Source organism: Lissotriton vulgaris, chromosome 4_1, assembly GCF_964263255.1.
Source record: "Lissotriton vulgaris chromosome 4_1, aLisVul1.2, whole genome shotgun sequence".
Lineage (NCBI taxonomy): Eukaryota > Metazoa > Chordata > Amphibia > Caudata > Salamandridae > Lissotriton > Lissotriton vulgaris.
The window spans coordinates 164,677,074-164,701,681 of NC_141691.1; the positions used below are offsets into that span (position 1 = coordinate 164,677,074).

At 42.3% G+C, this 24,608-nt stretch overlaps 1 protein-coding gene across 10 annotated transcripts in view; it reads left to right on the top strand.

Annotated features, from left to right (window-relative positions):
- Nucleotides 1-24,608, top strand: part of ACSL4 (acyl-CoA synthetase long chain family member 4) — a 264,204-nt gene that overhangs the window by 131,566 nt on the left and 108,030 nt on the right. For all 10 annotated transcript variants that reach the window (XM_086918443.1, XM_086918444.1, XM_086918447.1 and 7 more), the window contains exons 4-9: nucleotides 1,436-1,613; nucleotides 11,723-11,832; nucleotides 12,176-12,314; nucleotides 13,141-13,291; nucleotides 14,377-14,500; nucleotides 23,872-23,943. In XM_086918443.1, coding sequence (XP_086774569.1) covers nucleotides 1,436-1,613; nucleotides 11,723-11,832; nucleotides 12,176-12,314; nucleotides 13,141-13,291; nucleotides 14,377-14,500; nucleotides 23,872-23,943 — 774 coding nt within the window. The remainder of the gene's footprint in view (nucleotides 1-1,435; nucleotides 1,614-11,722; nucleotides 11,833-12,175; nucleotides 12,315-13,140; nucleotides 13,292-14,376; nucleotides 14,501-23,871; nucleotides 23,944-24,608) is intronic.

Consider the following 24,608-nt stretch of genomic DNA (forward strand, 5'->3'; position numbering starts at 1 on the left):
TTAATGGGTGGGTCAGACTTTAAGGAAATTTCACCGGAGGGATGCTAAGACAGGTGTGATTATACAACTTAAGCTGTTGTGCTAGGCTAAAGGCTCTACAAACACTCTGGTCAATGCCCCACATTGGTTGCATTCATGTCGCAAGAGTTCCTTCATCCGGGTAGACTTTGCTGCCTTATCTGGATGCAGAAGAATGCCAGTACAACTACTTATATTCTTTGAGTATTAACTTTTCAAAACCTTTCTACCGGTATTTAAAACGTACTCCATTTAGGAACATGACTTGTCTGTCGAATACATTACATGAAGTATGACTGCATCTAGTAGTCTCGTTAGCCAGAAGTGTTGTCGAGAGCCAGGGTTTCTTGTCCGAGGTTTTCTTACTATTCTTAGAAGATAGTCATTTTGTAGAATTATTTTAGAAATAATAATCTAGAGACCCTGGTTAATTTAGGTGATACTCTGTTTTTACAGTTTTACTAACACCAGTGATCTAATCACTCATGCACTAAAACTTAAGACTTGAGGCTGGTTCTTCTTGGTGAATGATACGTCTATATGTTTCCTTCCACTACTCTAGCAGACTGCCTCCAAACTGGAGATTGCTTGTATGATGTCCGGTTTCTCAGGCATTATCAATGCATTCCATGAGTCATGGCAACCTTTTAAGTGCTTTTCACTGGAAAGATATTTGCAGGCATCTACACTGAAAGTACGTGACGGGTGTATCCTACTTTTAAAAGGACTACATCTTGGACATTGAGACTAGGGTGGGTGTACTGCACATGCACCTGTTTCAGTAAGGGGAGCATCATTCATAGCTTCCTTCATTTATTTTTGCAATTATTTATCATTGATTCATTTGAATCTGACTGAGTGCTGGAAAAGTTATTTGCCTGTGCGTTCCTAGATAGGTTGTAAACACTACTATTTCGAATACATTTATTTATTGTTGTGTGTCATTTTTAACCAGCATTCCCTGCCTGAAGTCAGAATAAGTAAACTCATGGAAATATATCAAAGCTACTAACTCTGATGGGTTGCAATTATAGGTAGGTAAACTGTTTCTTCCCTCTCAGTGAGATCTTTTATTGGTTGAGCCCCATGCACCATAAGTGGCCTCCAGCTGAACACTCCTCTAATTGTGGATGGAAGTTCATGTGGAGGATACTATTAAGTAGGTGTATTAATATGGTGAATTGCCGGAGGTTTGATATTTTTATAACCTAAACCTCCCACTATGCAACTAATTTCATTGGTAAATATTTACTACAAATACACTCCCATGTAGTTCAGTTAACTTTGGACTTTTTGGTAATATGGTCTCTATTTACAGTAAGCCAGTATTTGTAAATAAGTCAGATTTGCAGCTTCCTTATGTTACTTGAGTATCAGTTTCATGTCTTTTTATTACTCTACTTTACCTCTTCAACAGTGGATCCTTGGAGACTACAAATGGCAGAGCTATGAAGACGTAAATGCCCGGGTGAATCATTTTGGAAGCGGTCTGGTTGCACTAGGACTGAGGCCAAAGAGTACGGTTGCAATTTTTTGTGAAACGCGGGCGGAGTGGATGATTGCAGCACAGGCCTGCTTCAAGTACAACTTTCCTCGTACGTACAAACGTTTATTTTTTCATATTAGAACTTTCCCACCATTTGATCTTCAGAAATATTTAAATATAAAAATATTAACTCCTGCAAGATGGCTCTCTGAGGTAATGTGCTTCTGGCATCTACAGTGATCTGAATTTGAGTTTGAGACTCTTCCGTCTGAGGTTGGGAAGTTCACTACTATTAAAATTGGCAATGGTAAGACCTGTCACTTACAATAGACCGAAATCTGCGATGTGCAGTATGAAGACGTATATAAAAACAAGTGGGATTTGTGTGTATATGCAGGCTCACTCCCCAATTGGCAACCAGTGCAACAATATTAAATGAGACTATTATTTTTGGTGAATACCGTTTGACACTAGGATGTAGGTTCCATTGTCATGGACATGCCACACTCTAATAAGACATACCCATGATTAACACCCATCAGATCCAGTAAGGCTGATCTCACTGTTACTGATCAGATCTAACTGAAGTAAATCAGTTAGTCTTATTTAAATATATATTGCTGAGAATTTACCCTCAATCCTTCATGTAGGACTGTATACCATCACCAGTAGAACCTCTGCTATAGCTCTGAAAGCGTACATTATAAACACACCAAGCTCATACCCATTTCCTTATACAATGTTGAGTAAAGATCTCTCAAATGTACACTTCTTAGATCTCACTTACAGACCAACTTACCTGACTGTTGTAGAACTCTTGTCACAACTACATTTAGATAAGTACATATAGTGGTCTTTGGGTCGCCCATTCTCTTGTTTGGGTGGCTTTATTGTCTTTCTCATTCTCATTCTTTTTGTCCTGCCTCTGGAGTATTTGTTCTTTACTGTGTTATGAGTTGACTTTGTACTGCCTGCATTTGGGTAACTGCATTTATTTTTATTTTCCTGCTCTGTTCTTGGTGTGCTGCTTTCATTCTTCAGATACTCGCCCCATGCAATCCGTGTTGCTTCTTTTTCCTCCTCCTCAGATTCTCTGCTTTCCTCCACCCTTTCGTACCTGGCTTTTGTTTAATTTTCCTCCTCAATCTGCTCCCCTCCAGTCATGGTGTTTGGCTTCTTTGAAAGACCATGCTTTAAAAAAAATTATTTGAAAGTCCGAACAGCATTACCAAATAAAAAATATTGGCAACTTCAACTTGTCCGGTTTGGCAGCCAAAGGGCAAGGACTATTGCCATTGCTTGTCGAATCAGTGCAAACTTTTGTCGTGTATTTCCAATGTAAGACTAGCTCATTATCAACACAATGCTTAGCTGCTACAAGCCTTTCATTACTCGTAAGTGGATACCAGTAGATAGTAATTATCCTGATGTTAGCCATGTAATAACTAGACCTTCGCTTTCTTATATCTTTAATGTTTTAATATACTGGATAGCCTCTCCCTGCATTGGTTACCAACTTATTTGAGGAAGAAATTTATCTTAACAAGTTTGCAATGGCAAGCTCAACTTTCTGTTTAACTGGTATTTTGTAACCTAGCCAAGTTAGTGCACTAGCAAATCACCCATAAACGCAAAGATAACACTTTATTCAATCTGGTTTGTAAATTAAACACCTTTAAATTGGACCTGAACTCAAAGGACACCAATGTCAAGACTTGAGACCTGATGCAATTAAATCTTTTGTCCTTGCTATTCAGGCAGCCTGCTTAAAACCCCTTTTAGGGCAGCAAAGCACGTAAAACATAACACCTTTGTATCCGAATCACCCCTTGAGCAGAATGAACACTTTTAATCAACTCTGTAAAGAAAACTAACACTGGGTGGAGTAAACACTATTTACAACATTAGCACTGGTGAAGTTTAGGGTCACACGAGTTGCTTAAAGACATTGTGGTACAACAGAGTAGATAAAACAGACCGCCAAGAAACAGAGGATGTGGCCTAACTGCTAAAGTGGTCCGCGTCAAAGCTTGAGACCCTGGTTCGAGTCTCAGCAGGGACGCTCAACATCCTGTGCAAATCACTTAATATTTCTGTGACTAACAAAATGAATTTGTCCATCTGTAACGCAACTGGTACTCATGTAAAGTGCTGCAATACCTTCGGGTTGAGTTTGCACGATATAAACCCCTCACCCCCGAAATAACAAGCATTGGCAAAGCCAATAGGTCTCACCTTTTGGCTTTGCAAATGCTTTTTGCTGACTCTGTTCGGCATCTTTCGAGTCCAAGAGGAGAGTATTGTACATACAAGATGGGACCAAACTCGTATTACTCACAAAGCCAACAGCGCACCGGTCACTCATGTGACCATGTCTTGCAGAGTCTGCATAGTATCTTAGTCACACATTGTAACAGGTTTAATTGCGCAGTATGGCACCATGACTATGTAACTGCAACAGCACACTCCACACAACCTACCTCACAGTACCGAAAGGCCACCTTAGCTAAACTGTACCATATGCGCATAACCGCATGAAAGCTATAAAACTGTGTCCAGTGATAAAGTCCAGCTTCAGACACCGCGGAGCAGACAAATTAAAACTGTTCACCCTGGTGAACTGAAAAATCATACAGTACAACACAACTGCATAATAAGTTAACTACTTAAAACCCTGACAGAATTCATCTTAAAAACCAGTACGAACCAATAATAAAAGATGTACTGAACAGACCAGTCATAATAAAAGGCTTGTATATCTGCCTCGGAAGGATGTAAGACTGACGTAGACTTGTTGAGATTCAAGCCTGTGACCTGTCTGCAGCCAACGCTTTTTTGCCAGCAACCACCTGAATGGTTTTTGTATCAGTGTTCTAAAATTCTCAATCGCTTTGCTCCCAGTTCAAGAGAAGTTGTGGCTTAGCGGCAGGAGCTGTTGAACCAGGTTAAAATCTCTGAAGGCTGTGTTGTAATACTAGCACTCCATGGCTGGATTGCGATCATGGAGCAGCGGCACTTCTTTACTGGGTTGTGATACTGGTAATATATGCACAGTAGCACTTCTTGGCTGGGTTGTTACACTGGTTATACACGAGCAGTGACTTTTTTGACAGGGTTGCAATACTGGTTCTATATGGGCACTAGCACTTCTCAGCTGGGTTGACTACTGGTTATATACACACAGTGGCATTTCTTGACTGAGTTGTAATCTGGTTACATATGTGCATTAGTCCTTCTCAGCTAGATGGAGTAGTGATTGTATACGAACATTGGCATTTCTCCTTTAGGGGTTTAATACTGAACACAAGAGAATGCCTGGAGTGAGGCAGGTCTCAACTACTGTATGTTTCTCGGTAACCACTTCCGGAGTAACGCTTACGATGGGGTCCCCCCCCCCCCCCACTGGACTCTAAAACGTGTTACATAGACGCCTGTTGGATCAAAATATACTATAATAACGACATGGGAGTGAGGGGGGGCGGAGGGATAGGACGTGGCATTAGACCGTGGCTTCTCAGTTACAGTTTTCATATTGGTCTGTTTGTGGCTTAAAACCTAATAAACAGATTAAAAAAAATTAAAGTAGGTTAAAGCTTGAGGCCTTGTTTGCAGATTTTTTTCTAAAATGTCTGGAACTGAACAGGAACCAGAGTGCGCACCTGCTTTCTCACATCAGTGAAACATTACATAACTCTCGATTCGGTGACGAGGTGCTACCAGATGTGAAGCGGCCTGGCAGAATGTGTCACCATCAGGCAGCTGTGACTTTTGTCCCCAGCGCTTTGCATTCTAGGATTTTTGAGCCCATACTTGTGGGGCATAATGTGCCCCTGGCCCTCCCCACGTCAGACCTTCATAACATAACATAACGTGTATTTGTAAAGCGCACGTTCACCCCAGCAACGGGGCATCTTGACGCTGAAATAGAAGATGTATATTGTTACCCAACTCCATGGTACTCCTGTTATTTTTTTTTTTTTTAAATAACAGATGTGTATTTTTACCCAACTCCATGGTGGAAGAAACTGACAGAAAATTAGATTCCAAAGGGCGGGGAGGAGAGGGGCTGGTAGAGTTTAGTGAGCATTGCTATAACCTTAGAAGGTTTAAATACAAATGTGCATGAAAAGTGAAACCACTGTAGAACAAAGGTGCAGAGCATCGCATTTTCCAAGCTTTCACAGCACTGGCTTACCATAATGCAGGGCCATTAAAAAAAAAAAATTGTCCACCTCCATAGAGGACACTGGCAATGAATGTGTACATATCACAAACTGGTTGGGAGCAATTCAGAGAGAGAAAGAAGTGGCACGGGTTACATTTTCCGTCATTAGTCCCATAGATGCACACTAGTCGGCAATGGGTGCTGACATAAGTATAAAAGGCAGCCACTGGCGGAAGATGGTATAGAGACAGTGCGCAAAATGAGTTAAAACTAAAAATAATGCGCAAAACTTGCTTAAGTGGTCAAAAGTGAACTGATCCATGCACCTGTTTCAGTCACCAGGCGTAAACAAACAGAACACCACTTATTGTGTCACCCTTAGAGGCCCTGTACCTCTACACACACGCACTGCCTTTGCAGGCTGCGTGTTTTGGTGCAGAACAAAGTGAAGAGTCGACATGGCACACAACTCTGTGTGCCATGCCTACAACCCACTGACCAGGCATAGATCAGTCACCCCTCGAGCTGGGCGCACTATACCAGAGGTGAGGGTCCAGGTGCAGATGACCTAAACCCCTACAGTGTCTAAGTCCATTCTTAGAACACTGGCAGTGCAGTGCTGCCATTAACAGTATATGGTACTGGGAGTTTGTCATTACGAACTCCACAGCACCATAGTGGCTACACTGAAAACTGAAGTTTGGTATCAAACCTCTCAGCATATTAAACCCACACTGATGCCAGAGTGGTATTTAATGAAAAATGCACACAGAGGGCATATTAGAGATGCTCCCTGAAAACTAACCTATCACTAGTGTCCAGGCTGAGTGGCTGCTTTCACTTGCCACCACCCGACATGTTTCTGGCCCCTGGGTCGAGAGCCTGCTGCTCTCTGGGGCCCCAACCAATGCACATTCCTGGGACAAGGTGCCAAGGATGGGCAGGGTTCACGAAGGGGAAGCTTCAAAGGCTTGCCTCCTGTGTGAGCTTCCCCAGGCCACTTGCTGCTTTCAGCAATTGGTCCCCAATGGTTCTGACCCCCACTTTGGGTGGGAGAACCGGCAGGAAAAACAAGTGAGGAAGAGAGGTGTGCCCACCTCTGACAACTCCACCACTCAGGTGGGAGAGGCGAGGTGAAACACAACTCTCAGTCCCGCCATCTTGCAGATGGGGGATTCAGCCAACCAACCATTAGGCTCATGCCCCCCTCCCACTGGAGGGTGGCATAATAGGGGGTGTACCACCCCAGGGAAGGGACCCAGTTCTCCCTGCCTTTTACCTACATGTAACACTCTAAATATAGTATTTAGGGGCACCCCTGAACCTTGCTTCCTCAGACAAAAACCTGAAACAAGAAGACGAAGAAGGGCCGAATAGCTGTGCAGCAGGTAAACAGAGGAAGATGCCCACTGACTTGTCCCCAGCCCTACCGGCCTGTCTCCCCCTTGAACTGCTCCTGCGAAATCCTGGTGTCCTGCAGCCAGCAACCTCAAACCCTGGAGGACCTGCCTACCTTCAACTACAAAAACTCTTATCTCCCGTGAACACCAGATTTGTTCATCTGCAACCTCTGACTCCGGCCGTACACCGCAGATCCGCCCCACTCTGCATCCGCTGTCCACGGCCTGAGCTCGAGTGGGCAAACACCACGAGGAGGTCACCCTGGGGATCCTGACCCAAGATCTACCGACGCCTGCAGCATAAAACCAGAGAGCCCCCCTAACCGCGACCAGGAGCTGGTAAGAAAATCTGATCCCAAATTGCACCCCTTCACCCTACGCCCCACGGCCTTGTGTGCCCAAACCGACGGTGCCTATCCAACCCCTAACTTCCCAACCTACGTCTCGAAGTAATGGTCGCACCCAGAAGACCTGCGTCCCCGTGCCTGCAGTGCCTTTGCAAACCGGAGGTTTCCCATTTAAACCAACAGGGCACTCAACGTTGAAACAGCACCCTGCACCCGGCCGCCGGAGTGCCGCTTAGGGTGCTACTTTGTTTCCCCATTTGCCCTGAGCTAAAGTCTAGGAGCGTTGCTCCCACAACCCAGTGGCCTGCTTGCCAGAAGCCACCAATAGTAGGCCCCCTATTGGATAACATTGGGCCTCAGCTCTCTGCACCCGGCCGCCCTAGTGCCACTGAGGGTGTAACAAGTGCATTTCACAGTATTGCATTACCAATAATTCAAACTGTAACCATTTCAAAGTACATTTACAATTACATTTCAAACTGTATATTTACTGCAAAGTATTTCTCAACTTATCTGTCCAAGGCTTGCTTGGTTCTAGGATAGTAAAATAACTAAGAATATTTGTATACAAAAACAATTGGTCTGAAATTCAGTCTTTGAGCATGTGAATTCATTTGCTTATTGAGTGTGAACAACAAATGCTTAACAATAGCCTCTGATACTGCCTTACTGCTCGACCACACTACCTTTGGGATTCCATTGGACTCTGTATGCTATACCTCACTTTGGTATAGTATATATAGAGCCAGCTTCCTACATCTCTGTGCAAAGCGGCATAAGTTATCCCCAGAACCCGCAGTCCATGGTGGTCTACCTGATAATGCTGCTCTTCATTCTAACCATTGCCATTATGATAGTCTTCCTTTTTCTTACTTGGCAGGTGTTTATCAACCCTAACAAGAGATCAGGGCACCTTAGTCCTTGCTCTCAGTCTATCACAACACCCACAATCCATCCCTTGATGTTGTGTTGAATCTGCTGTTAATAAAAAAACATTTTGGATCTAGGTGTAGAAGTTCATGGTGCACAGATAAGGGATGAAACTCCATACGCGTGCTAGTACATTGAGAACTCAAATTCTCTTAAAGTGACGGTAAACTTCATGAGATGCCCTTTCCTTCTCAGAATCCACTGTGCCAATGCACTGGAAAAAAGCTATTAGACCAAAGTAAAGGAAGCAGCAGTGAACCAGCAACTGTCAACCTATCTCGAAAAAAATAATCTACTGGACTCATCCCAATCAGGCTTCCGGTCTTATCACTGTACTGAGACAACCCTAGTAGAGATAGTTGACAACATTAGGCTCTCCCTAGATTAATGACAATCGGCCATCCTCATCCTGCTCGACTTGTCGGCGGCTTTCGACACCATCTCACACAACATTCTTTTAGAACGCCTAAGAGAGTTTGGTGTCGAGGGCCCGGCTCTGAAATGGCTAAAAAGCTACCTAGCTGAAAGGACTACAACGGTACAAATAGGGGATTTCTGCTCCAAGAGCCTAATCATTGGTGTTTCTCAGGGATCCATTTTAAGTCCCACACTCTTCAACCTTTACGTAGTGCCACTGGCCAAAATTATCAAAGACCATGGCTTCAGCACAATCTCCTATGCTCACGACACACAACTGCTGATCACTCTTGACGCTGACCCAACTGACACGCAGGGCAGATTTATACAATGCATGACATCAGTAAACAAATGGATGTCAACAAATCATCTGCTTCTCAACGCAAGCAAAGCAGAGATCATGCTCTTTGGAGACGCACTTATATGGTCAACAGACTGGTGGCCTCCCTCACTCAGACCATGCCCTTTGCCCAAAACAACGGTTCGTAACCTGGGATTAGTTATGGACAACAAATTGTCCATGAAGGACCATATCAACTCCCTGGTCCATACTAGTTACGGATAAATGCACTCTTTGAAAAAAATCTTTAAATGGATCCCTCTCAGCGCTAGGCTGCCACTAGGACAAAGGCCTAATAATCAACCGATTAGATTATGGCAATGCACTGTTTGCATCCATTAATGAAAGACTTCTCTTCAAACTGCAAGTGCTTCAAAACACTTCAGCCAGATTGGTCCTTAATCCTCCATTGGCTGCTGATTAAAAAAGAGTTTCTTTTAAATTATGTTGCCTCGCCCACAAAACTTTGAACAACCAGGGACCTATCTATCTGGTAAAGAAACTGGTTAAATATCTGACAAGACGCCCCCTTCGGTCATCCAACAAGCACCTCTTGAACATCCCCCTTGTACGCACGTTAAAAAATGGGGATAGGTCCTTCTCCAAAATTTCCCCTGAGCTATGGAACTTATTGCTGATGCAACCCCGACAGGAGACGAACCATAAAAAAAGTTCGTAAAGATCTCAAGTCATGGCTATTCTAACTCTGTCTCTCCCCTCTAGTTACTGTTGTTGGCAAAAGTGCTTTGAGACCTAAGGGTGAAATATGCGCTCAAGAAATGTCTGTTACTACTACTACTAGACAATTGTGAAATCATAATGCAACCTTAAAAAATGACATCGCACTTTGGAAAAAGACATTCAAGTGCATCAGCAGACCACAACGTGAGACAGAGGAGAACAAACTGTCTTTAAATGAAACCTTCTTCTTAGCTCTGTGTGCCAAACCCCACCTGTAAGGCGTCATTAGCTGTGTCATTGCCTCGTCTGCTATTAGTGATTAAAGCACTGAGCTGTAATCTCATCGTAACTTGCGCAATATAATTGCCATGTAGGCTGCCAGGACTGTGAATCAGTGCACATGCTTTAAACAGATTTCATTTACTTGACATCCCTTGGATCAATGTTTTAGAATAGACAGGTGTTCAAATGAGAGAATGGCGACAATGTTAAAGTCTAATTCCTCTTTTTCTGAGAATTGTACAAATGGAGTAGCCCAAGGCTACTTGGCACGCTTCCAAGTACCGTTCTTTTGTATTTGTTCTGCCAGAGTATAAAATGCATCTCATGTGTTTGCACCGCTGTGGGTTGACGAAGTGAAGAAAAGTCTCCAATATTGTGACTTTCTAAATAAGTTTTATTCATTGAAGGGTTTTTGTGAAACTATGCCTGCCATATTTTGGGTGCCTCAGATCTTTTGAGGGAGTGTGTGGGGGGAGGGGTATAGTGCAGTTCTACTCTGCCACACCTTGAACTGGTTAACAGATTCTTAAAGATACTTGGGTGCCTACTTGGAATTATGGATTAATGGAAAAATCTTATGAAGGAGTCGTTTGGGGCCAGGATCAGTCATCGGCACCTGTCGACTGATGAGTGAGAGCTTTTGGTGTTGTCAGACTGTATTGGAGGCCGGATGAATATTTTTCCTTGTCCGAGTTTTCAGGTGGTAGGCAGAGCAGAAACCCTCTCAATTTAGAATCCATGAAGGACAGACCAGGACGTTCCAGACAGTGCATCCCTGTGCGCGAGGGATCTGGCATTCAATCTTTTGAAATTAGGAAGCTGGTAGTTGTAGAGGACCTTAGAAGTTGCAGAGGCGCTTGTGGACTGTGACAAGTCTTAAACTCTCCTCTCTTTGGATGAGAGCCAGTACAGCATTTCAAGAGTAGAGTGGTATAAATATAGCTACCGTTGTCTAGGAGTAAGGTCACCACAGAAGGTACAAGGTATGGGAAAATCTGGGATTGGCATGTATATTGGGCAGGCTCTGCTGTTACTGTTTGCTTTTTTTGAGACTCTTCATCTGGGTGACTTTCTTCAGTTGTCATTTGCTTCTTAACACTGTTTCAACGGATTCTCCTTTGCATGAAATCACTTTAAATAACATTTTAACAAAATTGGTAAATAGTTTTGTGAAAGTTGAGGCAGTCGTGAAATTCTTTTTAAAGGTCACGGTGTATAAGCAGTATTGGTGCAGATGTTTGAAAAAAAAACTTCATATAGATTTTGAATATAGTTTTTTGTGCCTTCAACAAAATACTGCCAGTTTCTAAATATTACATATCTAGTGTAAGTCATATATACACATATACTTCTTTCTATTACTTGGCAGGCTGATTTCCTCCCCCATTCGCATTCACACTTATGTTATTGCTTGTTTGGATGTATTTTAATTTGTTTCAGTGCTAATCTGTATTAATAGTTTTCCTTTGAGTGGTCTGTAAATTGCACCTCAGATAGTACCATTTTCATTTTTTTACTTTGCGCCCAGTCATTATACTTAAAACTAGGCTCTTGTCACTTCTCACACTAGATTGTCTCTAGAACCGTACATGTTCTAAGTTGAATCCTTTCCTGGAGGTCACGGTTTCTCATGCAACCCCTTCTTCTCCTAAACAGTTGTAACTCTATATGCCACTCTTGGGGAGGAAGCGGTATCCTATGGTCTAAACGAGTCTGGGGCCTCGTATCTCTTCACCAGCACAGAACTTTTAGAAACCAAACTTAAGGTAAGGATGAACTCAAATGTGCAGGTGGCATTTGCAAATCTGTTTCTGTCCAGTAAAGAATGAGTTGGCTTTTATGGACCATTCCTATCGACATTTAATCAAGCAAATGAAAATGGGAAACTTAAAAACAAATACTGTGAGGAGGGATTTCATTTGGCCATGGATGTACAGTGGGTCCTCAGGATTTTACCCAGCCTTCCTTTTCTTTCTGATAATCTATCATAACTCATTTCCCCTTTCCTCAATGTATGAGAATCCGTGCACATTAGCTGTATTCATGCATATGTTTGAAGGATTCAGTTTACATTTTCTGTGTGTGATTGTCTTACATATGATGCTGCAGCCTGTGTTATCGGACATCCCAAGTCTCAAACATGTCATCTACGTGGGCAAGAAAATCAGTAACAGCTCAGATTGCCCACGAGGAATGGCGCTTCACAACATGCAAGATGTGGAAAGACTAGGAGAGAAACCAGAGAACCGTAAGCGAAGACACTTGCACTTTTCCTTTAACGTTTTATTAAACCTGTTTGTATCATTTACTTGTTGCATTGTCATTTCTTTTTGATAAACTGCATCACAAATCCGAGTTAACGTCATCTAAACTACTGGTTAATAGTGCAGTGTATAAACACAGTGGTTATTGGTTAAAACCTGTAACTTTTACAGGGTACCTTTTTAGTAAAACCTTTCAGGAATGTCACTGGGTTGTGTGCGTGTGTCTTTGTGTGTTTGCGTATGTCTTTGTGTGTGTGTTCGTGTGTCTTTGTGTGTGTGTGTGTGTGTGTGTGTGTGTGTGCGTGCGTGTCTAATATCGCAAGTTACTTGGTGCAGTAAGTAAGGTGAATGTGAATTGCTGATTTCCCAGTGCTTTTCACTTTGCTAAGAACAGGCAGTGTTTTGTTTTTTTCTGGTTTCACTCAACCTCATAGGAGCGTCGAATGTTCTGCGCCCAGTGCTGAACGTTCGAAGAACGAATGCTGGCCAGTCGGCCAACGGTCGTGCGCAGCACTGGCAAGGTAGTGCTCGCGACGACCGTTGGCCGACGGCAGCACTTAAGGGGTTAAACGATTTTCTGTTCTTGGCACCTTTTGCTTCATAGTAACGTCTGTGCACAAGCAGTATTCTTGCAGATGGTAAGAAAAGCAAATGTTAATTTGGACTAGGGTTCTCAGTTGGTATTGAATGGTATAGCTGATTGATTTGCATCAGTCCTAGCGACTAAGATATCATAGGCACCTTAATGCGTTGTTTTGAATACTGTGCCTCATATTTGGAAGGATTTATGCGCAACTTTCTTCCTCTTAGTGAACTTGCCATCAGAAAGACCTCTTCCTACAGACCTAGCAGTTGTCATGTACACAAGCGGCTCTACTGGGCGACCAAAAGGAGTGATGATGATCCACAGCAACTTGATAGCAGGAATGGCAGGCCAGTGTGAAAGAATACCTGGGTTGGGGTAAGTTTACCAAATTCCTAAGCTAAGAGTCCACTGAGTTTCAGATAGGTACTCTGGTTCAGAGGTGGGCCCTGTATGTATGTCCAAGATATGATGGCATGTCTGTTTTACCATCTCCTTTTCACTACTACTTTCAATTTTGCGTGGCTAAAATTGAAAAGAACATATGAAGCGCTGCTACTTTCACTAGACAATTGTGGTGGTGCTAGTTTCATTCTTCCTGCATGCCGGGACTGACAACTACATGATGACATTTTAAATTAACATGCAGTTGCAGGGTTCAATCCTGCAATTTCATTTTTCAGGTATCCCATTATAGGGACCCACTCACCGTATTTAATTATTTCCACTTTTGTTCAGTAGTGGATTGTACCGATGATGACTTTCTAAACCATTCAGTACACTCAACATAATTGGCAAATGGACGCTCAAATTAACCTAATTCATTTGGACTATTTTAAGATACCATTGAATATTTCTCTGTCCATAGTTGGAACCTATTGTTTGGTCTACTGTCTAACTCTGTACACATACACACTTTGTTCCTTTAAACCTACACTCTGCCTCTCGTGAGTTATAGCCAGCCCTTCATCACAATCAACAATGGCAATACATTGCAAATTACACTCTGTGCATCTGTGTATAAACTATATATAGGATATATATATATATATATATATATATCGTGCTACTCGCTGAATAGCGCTTCGATGCCTCATCAGGGGTAGTAAGCGCAAATCAAGAGTGACGTAAGAATGGTCCTTAATGTTTATTGTAAAAACTATCATTAACCTGAAGCAGGGTGCAAAGGGATTACATTTGTTCAGTGAGGTGAAATCTTATGAGGTCTAGTGACCTAAAGGAGAAATGACTCCACTTGTAAAGCAATAATAAAAGCCAATCTTTGAGGCAGTGAATAGGGATTGTCCCAGATAAGGTCATTCTACTGTGCTAATGAATGCGTTTATTTGTACAGTTGCCCTCAATAACGTTCTTTTGGGCCACATTTATTTTTACTGCTATGACCTAAATTACATTTTGGTAACATTTGTATAGTCTGATTTAATTATGTACTTCTTTATTAGCCCAAAGGACACTTACATAGGCTACTTGCCTTTGGCGCATGTGCTGGAGATGACTGCAGAGGTTTCATGCATGACATATGGCTGCCGGATTGGCTACTCCTCTCCACAGACGCTATCAGATCAGGTAAAACAATATTCTTGGACTTGAAGCTTGATAGCTGTGATTTACATCATGGAGTTTCATAATTGCATGCTTTAAAGTTTCCTTGTTACTTTTGAACACATTACTAGCTGTAAGATCATATACTTGGCTTCATCTTTTTGAGCTAGAACTGAGTTTGAGCACTTCAGGGTGGTTGGGTGCTTGTTGCGGCTCTGTCTGTCAGAATTTGACATCTAGTATCCACAGCTCTTAGGGGAATAATTCCCAATAACTGCTCCACAGGTTTGGATTGACATTGTAGGAGACCAGGCTCAAAAGTGTAGACTACAACAATCTGAGAACTGGAAAAGTTTGAGCAGCTGCCTTCTAATGTTACACTTTTGTTGTGTTGTAGTTCTCCTTGTTTAGCCTAGTCCTCCAAATCCTCAAATAAGGCAATTTTCCGTCTTATAACAGAAACTGGCCTACAAAATTAGTTTTTCAATGGAAATCAAATATTATTAGAATTATTCCTACAATATTAAGGGCAGGTCCGTGTGATGTCAGTCCACTCAAATATAATTTTTCTCGCATGGCACTTGCACTGCAACCAAGTCACTCCATGACACCAGTTGATTGGTATTGTTCTCACGTGCCGCAGGATTCATCCGTCTGGGATCTTTTCTAATTACAAGCACTCTACCCCCCAGGCAGTAGGTAGCACAGCAGAACCCAGCTGTCATTGGTAGACCAGCTCTCGTAACATGACTGGTACACTTTATATTCAGAGTAATGCAGTCAGCTGGGAATGGGAATTCTCCACAGAAAATCAGCTCCTTCCGTACACACAGGAATGTCTCCTAGCAAGTATCTTCCTGTAGCTATTTTCTCAAAGCGGGCAAAGAAGACTTGGTGACAGATTCAAACCTCACTTTAAATCCATTGAGCAGGACTGTTTCTCTGCTAGTACATATTGATTTTTCACAAGGAGAGTAGACTTCCTTTCTCTACAGGTTTTCAAAGCTTGAACTGAGAAAATATTTAAAGACATATTTTAGCATGCCATCCAATTGTGCACCAGTCCCTTGCCTGTAGTTTCATGTCAGAAGTTCTGTGAGATTTACTTTTAGTCACAGGAAGCCTGCAGACAAATTGGGTGAAAAATTAAAAATAGAGTACATCCTTAATAGACCAGTTATTGCCAAAACCTGTAGTCTCCAGTATTGGCTCTTTCATAGATTCACATGCTTGAATCATTCCCCGTCATCAAAGTGGGAGTCCTATGGTATTATGTCAAAGCAGTCATATTGGTAGTATTGGCTATAATGGCACTAAGCCATGAATTTAATCTATCTATGACCTTTAATTTTTTTAAAAAAAGACCAAACTTAGTCTACAACCAGTCAGGCGACAGCACCCTCTAGAACCTTTTCCCCCCCCTCCCCCCAGAGGTTCGTTCACTCAGATTTTCTACTGCACGTCATGTGAAGGGAGTCTCCCTGAGCTCTACTCAGTTTATCTTTCAAATCTACTGATTCAAGAAACTTTGTCTCAGGTCGGACAAGTATTTATTTCTAATATTCCCTTGGACATTCTGATCATGTCAGAATGTCCAAGGGAATATTAGAAAGGGATTATTCCGGCCATGTAACTTTTGGCAATAAAGAGACTTTATATTGATGATCCTCATAAAAAGTGCATTTATTGTCTCTATCCTGATCACCGAGTCAAAGACTGGAACATGTTGCACCTTCTCACAGAAGACCCTCAAGGACAGAGAGTGAAGACTTCTGGTTTGGCTACAGAGGATTAAATCTAAAGAAAACCCTGTTTCTGAGGGGGAGAACGATGATTCTTTTACTTCTGGCAAATCGCTAACGAGGGCTAGATCCTCTGATAAGAGTCTTCTGAACTCCCCAAGAAGGCCCTTAAGAAATACCACCATGAGGCACCTGATCATTCTAAGAAATATCAGGAGAAATCACATCATAGACTTTCCTCAAAGGTTACTTCAGAACCTACTATGCATCTGAAAAACAAATGTCTGGCAAAAGGTTGTTTAAATCCCTTCTGTCTACGACGGGAACTACTTCTGTTGAAAAAATAAAGATTTCTCCATCTTTTATTCTGTTGAGGATGACCCTGTCGATGCCGATCTCGTCGACTATGACGTCTACAATCACTAAGGCGGCATCGCCATAAAAATTATCTCCGGCGTTGACAACCATATTTACATGTAGATTGACAATAACATCGAAATTGATTCCTCTGTCTCCACCTCCGTCGACCAAGCGTTCATCTAGGCACTTGCCGACGACCACGACTAGGAGCCTACTCCGTCGACTAAGACATCCATCTCGACGGACCTATTAAAAAAAACACTGTGGACGGTGCGCTCGTCAATGACCACATCGTCCATGACTTCAACTTGTCAAGTCGATAGCTGTTCAGTCAGGAAAACCTGTTTTGCCTGAAAAACACAAAAATCCTCGGTGACGGCTGATTTGTCGTCGACAGAGGTCAAGAAATTGACTATTTCAGCACCTTAACACCTCTGGTGCCATTATCACGCCTTTCATATGCTGATAAACCCAGTGCTGATGTGATTCTTCCAGTTCACACATCCCAAAGCAAAGTTTTGCCTTTTCCCGCCAGCTCTGTTACTGGATGAAGAATCCAAAGATGATCTAGCCCTTCAGAATTATAGTAAAATGACAAGTTTGATCAATACTATGAAGACCATTATCAACAATATCCTGCATATATGCCTCCATATATGCCCCCAGATCTGCAGGAACTTTCTATCCAAATGCCTTTGGACTTAGTAACCAATCTCTAAGGCATGGACAGGACTATTCTAAACCATTCCAGAACCTGCTTCTTCTTCTACACCTACCACTTAAATTCCACCATAAATGCAAACAACACCACCTCCTCTGCCATGCACATTAAAAGATTTCAGGTACTCCTCTGTCATTACCAATGCGGATCCGCCTGCTCATGACACTGACCTTTCGGATGGTGATCGTGAAGAAGAGGAGGGAGGGAGGGATCAGGGATCGTGTACCCACTGTTATGGAGTGGGATGACTATATGATAACGACACTATCCTCCGGTTGTACCTCCATTGGCTTCACCTCTGGACGATATAGGAGGTTTCCATAACATCATGTAAAGAGCGGCAAAACGCCTTTCACTACCAAATAGGCAGACTGTTTTATTTACAATTATAAAGAACCAATTAAAACAGCGATAAGGGCTATTCACATTATAGATTTGATATGGCAAGGGGTACGTATAATGAAGAACCTGGCCACGGTGACAGCGGTTATGCTCAGGTTAAATAATAAATGCAAGGCGCCGGATGATGCTCCTGCATGCCTAATTGGACAACTAAGACTAGATTATGCCAGCAGTCAAGCAGTCCGGAGACGTTCCAGAAATCCTGCTACTCCTGTCTCACCACCACCAGATCGAGTACAGCATTGCCTTGACATAATTGGGAAGCATTGTTCCAGCATGGAGGCAGTTAGAGCCTCTAATTCTCTAGCAATTCCAGAAAGATTTGACAAGCAAATGTGGTAAGATATTACACATTCTATCGACCTACTGCGAGAGAATGTTAAACCTGACTCAAGGAAGATTCTTCTAGAAGGCGAACAAGCTTCTTTGGAGACAATAGACTGTGCCGTCAATTCGATCTTAAACAGGTTTCCAACAACTGGCTAGGGCAGCAGTCCTTCTCAGGCATGGCTAGCTAAAAACGACAACGTTCAGACCAGAAGTTCATACAAAGATCCTGGACGTGCCTTATGACGGGTAAGCATTGCTCGGAAAACACATTAAAGAAACACTGCAAACTATTATGGCAGATACTGACCCCGGCAACTACCTTTTCGAGGTGCCACAGGTAAAAGTTCCTACTCTTACAGAGGAGGATTCCAGAATTATAGGCAACAATATCAGCCTACAATATGCGCAACAGTACAGACTGCCATTCTGAAGCAGCTTACAAACCATAGAAAACAATGATCTTCCCTTTCAGCTGGCTACCTTCCCCAAATCCAAGAAACAACTAGGAGAACGCCTTATTATTTTCACCTATGGTCCATGATAATATCAGACAAATGGGTCCTAGACATCCTAGCTCAAGGGCATACCCTCGAATTTGACGCAAACCACCGAATGTGCCTCCAAAATGGAAGTTTTCTCCACATATGAAACGGCTACTGAAGGAAGTTGCTATCATGTGCAGAAAGGTGCGATAGTGAAGGTCCCGAAATTCCAGCGGGGCATGGGCTTCTATTCCTGTTTCTTCCTTATCAGCAGATTGGGACTCTGTCTTGGATCTTCGACAGATCACCAACATTGAAAAAAATTATTTCGGGTGGTCACCCTCCAAGACATTTTACACCTACTCAATCATGGAAACCATATGACTGCTCTAAATCTTCAAAATGCATACTTTCACATCCCAATCCATCACAGAGCAGACATCGGAGATACCTCAGTTTCCAGGTAGCCGGCACACACGATCAGATCAAACTGCTCCTCTTTGGACTACGATCAGCCCTAAGAATATTCACCAAGTGAATTGCCTCGTTGGCAGCCATCTAAGGCTAAACTGAAATAAAGTCTTCCCATATTTAGACGAGTGGCTAATAAAAGCTCCAACATATCAACAAGCCATAGCGGACATACTGCACTAGGCCTTTCGTTATTAGAAAAATTGGGTCTCATACCAAATCTACAAAAATCAACTCTCAACCTAATAACATTAATGTTTCTAGGAGCAGTCTTAGACACCCAGTCAGTCAAAGCTTTTGTCTCTCCAGAACGACACGATCCAGCTCCTGACCTAAAGGTTTTGCCTAAGAAAGTCTGTTTCTGTCCTACTGTACAAATAGTTTCTGGGCATGTGCTCCTCCTGCATTCCCCTGATCCCAAACTGCAGACTTCATATCCATCCCCTACAGGGACAGCTAGACCAACCATGGCTACAAGTTTGGGGTCATTCGATAATGTAATGTTCATAACCCCAGCAATGATCATGCACTGGTGGACAGTGTCATCCAATATTTCTCGAAGGAGGACTTTTCTCTCTCAAGCAACAGATCTCATCCCTGGATGCGTACCTGGAGGGATGGGGTGCTCCTCTTCAAGAGCTTTCAGTCAGTGGCAAATGGACAACCTCCAAAAAAAGGATGCACGTGAACTTTCTAGACCTGAAGGCCATAGCTTTGGCTCTGTTCTCATACCTCCCCAAAATTTCAGGCCCATCCGTACTTATATGTACGGCAATACCACCAGCATGCATTACATAAACCAACAAGGAGATATGCCATCAGCTGATCTATCAGAGCAGGAGCAAACAATTTGAAATTGGGCCTTGCAACACAATGTACACTGAGGTCAGAAACAGGTCCCAGGAGTGTACAATGTGCTGGCTTAAACTTTGAGCAGACTAACAACCAGTTGTCACAATTGGGAACTCGATCCTCTGGTTCTACAGGACATCTTCCTTCGATAGGGCACAACGCAACTCTATCTTTTTGTGACCAAGACAAACCAGAAATGCTGATACTAGCAAGCTGGCATCCCTGTAAAGGATCGTGAGGAAATAACTTTTTGATTAGATGGTCGAAAATCTTTGCTTACCCTTTTCCCCTAATTTCTTTGATGCCATGAGTGCTCAAGAAAATGAAGAGAACCATGCAGGTTAATCTCCATTGCTTGGAAATGGCCCTGGCAATTCTGGTAAACTGAACTTCTCCTTCTCTCGGAACATCAAACCAATAGGGGGTTTATAAAGTGCGCTACTCACCCGTGAGGGTCTCAAGGCGCTGGGTGGTGGGGGGTCAGCTCTCTGACAACTATCCATGAACAAGGGCCAAGTACATCATCCCAACCAGACTAATCTTCGTTTTTCAGCCTAGATTCTGTCAACCTTGATCTTGAAGCATTAGATATCCCCAGAGACTGCAGAGAAAACCTTTCTAATACGCTAGCAGACTCCACTAATAAGTCATATCAATTAAAGGGGAAATGTTCTGTATATGGTGTCCAAGAGTTGCATCCCATCCTCGCAGCACCAGTGCACATCTTACCTTCTCTGCTTCAGTTAGCCAAGTCTAGCCTTGCACATTGATCAATAAAAGTGCACTTAACAGCAATCTTTCGCTTAAGAAAATTGGGAAACTCATCCTCTCTCTGGTCCGTGAGAATTGTTAAACAGTTCCTCAAGGGTCTCTTTAGAGTTTTTCCACCGGTGAAAGAGCCTCCTCCTTGGCATCTCAATTTGGTATTGTCAGTTAGAACAAATCCAGAAGACACAATTTGAATATATTTCCTGAAAAGTGGATTTACTATTGGCACGAACATCAGCAAGAAGAGTTAGTGAATTGCAAGCATTCAGTATACAACAACCGTTCAGTCAATTAAAAAAGGACCTCGTAATTTTAAGTACTAACCCTAAATTCATACCAAAAGTACCTTTTGGATTTCCATCTTAACGAACCTATTGTACTAAAGACATTCTTTTCAAAACTCATAAACTATTGCAGAGAGATCGCTGCAAACTTTAGATGATAAAAGGTGTATTAAGCTTTTTTCTATACAGAACAAGAGCATTCCGTACATATTTTATTTCTCATACTTTTGTGACTATTGACTATATTTGCATTATTATTGTGTGCTAATATGTATTCATGTTTACTTCTGACTATTCTGATTCAAGCATGTAGCTCTATGAAAAATCCAATACTAGCAATCAAAAATACGTTACTTACCCATAACTGTAGTTCTCCAGTATTGGTATCTTTCATAGATTCACATGCGACCCTCCCTCCTCCCCTAGAGGCTCCCCTTTACTATTTGGGTTTATATTTATTTATTATTAATCTATTTATTATATATTTATTCCGACTTGTGCTTGAAAATCTAAGGGAACTAGGTTCTAGAGGGTGTGGTTGCCTGACTAAGTTTGGGCCTTTTTTGAAAAAAGGGCATAGATAGGCTATTAAATTCATGGCTTAGTGCCAAAATAGCCTTTGCTACTAACATAATTGCTTTGCTATAATACCGTGGGACTCCCACTTTGACGACTGGGAATGATTTAAGGATGTGAATCTTTGAAAGATACCAATACTGGAGAACTACAGTTACAGGTAAGTAACTTATTTTCTTCTCCTATAGCTTGTGCCATTTACTCTAGCATATCTCCTACCCAACAAAAAGCAAAGGTATTTCCCAGCCTTCCAATGAACCTGGTTGTCAGAAGCTCAAACACAAATCTGCAGTCATTGGGGTTTGAAGTTATAAATCCGTAAATAATATGTGAACAAAATGACCATCCGAACATTCCTGAATGAAGTACACTAATGCCTAAACCTCTCCAATTCTTGCGCCTACCCTAAAACCAAGGAAGCCCTTTTTTACTCTGAGATTTGCAGTGAATTTTAAAAGAAAAGTAAAATACATGTACCAATTCAGCCTTCTGAATAGTGTTATGCTAAACTACTCCGATGCAGAAAATGCCATCTTAATCATTGCCACATAAGTCTGAATCAGATTTTTTTTTTTTACATAGTTTAGAAAAGGTTTGGACATCTTTACATATCTCGGATCCAGTGCCCAGATAGGGAATTTATCTTTACAGTGTTGTGCTACGCAGTGCAGCCCTAATCATTGGGTACCAATGACACAAAAGCAATTTCTAGAAATCTTGTTTATCTTCTGCTTTATGAACACTGAATTACTTGACCCACTTATCCTGCCCTGGGACCTCCTGTAGGCAGGGTAATTAGCCTTATTCTGAACTCGGAGGTATTCTGTCAATGCTTGAATTAATAGTGTAAAAGCGCTTTTGTGGAAAGATGATGCTGCTTGTGGAAGCTAAGGTAAGAAGGGGATAGGGGGCATGTGTCACCCAAAGACAGGCTGGCTTGAAAGCCTCTCTCACTTTCCAAAAAACCGGACTCCGTCTGTAAAAGGGCTTTTTAACGTAGGCCTTTCTAAAGCCACCCCAGCATCTTCAATTTAGAGATGCAATGGAGTGGACTGACCATCTTAAAGTTTCTCTTTGAAGTCGAGGGGTGAATGGTTACAATGGGACCAGTCCACGGATGGATTTAGTGAGCCCAGAGAACTACTGTAAAGGCTTTCTGTGAAGCCGAATGTTGCTGAACCTGAAGAGCGTCAGACAAGATTGTGACGGTGGACCAAGGGGCAATCCTGCTGCTTCCTTAACAGTCTGGTTAACTGGCCACCAGCAACCCACAGGGGCCCATGCGAGCCACTGCTGTGCCCAGGGAAAGAGTGTGGTATGTAACCTGGAGATAACCAGCTAGACCAGTTCATGTTATGCATCTGACTTAGGCCCTGAAGAATGATTGAGGATCCTACAGGTAAACAACATAATCCTTGGATCAAATTATTTTCATCATTGTGAATACTTGTGAATGATGTTTTCGTCTTGGTAGGAGGCTTTCTTAATATCTGCTAACTAAGCCAGTTTAGCTACAGTCTAGTGCACCATATGAAAAGCTCATTTTTTGTCAATGCAGAACTTCTGTTCAGCTGTTAAAATGTAATTTGAAAATGATGTAGGATTGTATTGATTATACTAGTTAAACTCTACCTCAGTGTTTACTCTTAGCCTTTTGTTGTAAACTGATGTTGGCATGCAGTGACCTTATTGTCATAGTAAGTGTGCATAATTGATGGGCTTCATGGAAAACTGCAAGAATCTAGTGCCAAGTGATTTATTTTCATCCAAGAGGCTTACCTGCTGTATACAGTTAAATCAGGGACTGGTTTCCTCTTAAAACATTGTCATGTTTTAGTAATAGTCACTGAATGATTGTTGCGCCAATTTTTTAGTTGACAACAGTCCATGTAACAGGGCTCAGCCAGGTTATCTGCCTACACTGTACGTTTAGTGAGTGTATGGAGGTGCAAGCTCAAGAACCTGTGTTCGGTGAGATTGGAATGGTATTAAATAGCCTTATTTCCCACATGCTTTGATGTGTTAGCTGTTAACTTTGCTTCAGACCTAAAAGTGGAGGGTTGCTAAGTAACAACAGTTTTGTACTGTTGCAAGGAGTACTGATAGCGACCACGACAGCAGACCATAACGTTGTTTTACAAATTCAAAAGCAGACTTGGATATATTTTAGATAGCACTGTACAATTATGAAGAGTCGTGCACACAAAGTGTAGTAGTTTGCATTTGTTTCAGATGTAGTATTACAGGTCTCACCTCCTTCCAGGATAGCTAACAGCAAATGCCTGTGATGGATTGGCACCTCCAAACATTCTACTTAACCTAGAATCCCAGTATGCAGTTTTGAATTGCTTTGCTCTGGCGCCAATTGCTATAAATTGTAAAAGGAATTTTTTGTATTTTCTTTCAGGCAAGTAAAATTAAAAAGGGAAGCAAAGGAGACTGCAGTGTGTTAAAACCCACTTTGATGGCAGCTGTGCCGGTGAGTAGTTATCTCCATTCATTCTATATACATTCAAATTAAAGGCATTCCTTATACAAGCCAGGTGTCTGCTACTGATAAGATATGCAGCCTATTGGAACTGAGTGGCGGGCACTGTATATATTCAGGCACGTTATGAGGCACTGTAACAGTTATTGTAGGTGAGATTTGTACATTCATGGTTACCACATATGCAGGTCCTGCATCTCTTCTTAAACTGTGCTTTTTGATTTGTCCAATTTATAATCCGTGGCCCTTTTAGTTGTGAAACAGAATTCAAATGGAGATTATATCCTTCTGCTCTAATCCTGCTCAAGCAGTGTATCATGCCCCCATTACACTCTAGATTCAAAGATTCCTCCAGGAGCCCTACACTTTTCAACCTCTAACCCTCATTCACTACTTCTCCTGAGGCACAGCCGGGAGCCACGATCATTTGTTCTCTAAAAAAACTGTCTTTGCTTCTGTGTTTTTAAAGTTTGTATACTTGCCTGCTCCTGACATAGATTATTTCCTTAGCTCCTCGACACCCCTGCACAGCGGATTTAACGCTGCAGCGGGCTAGGGGGTTCTGTTGACAATTGCCGCCATTCACGTGTTGTGCAGGCCACGCCCACCTATTTAGGCCACGCCCCTTCCAACCCCCTCTCTCACTTGTATATAGG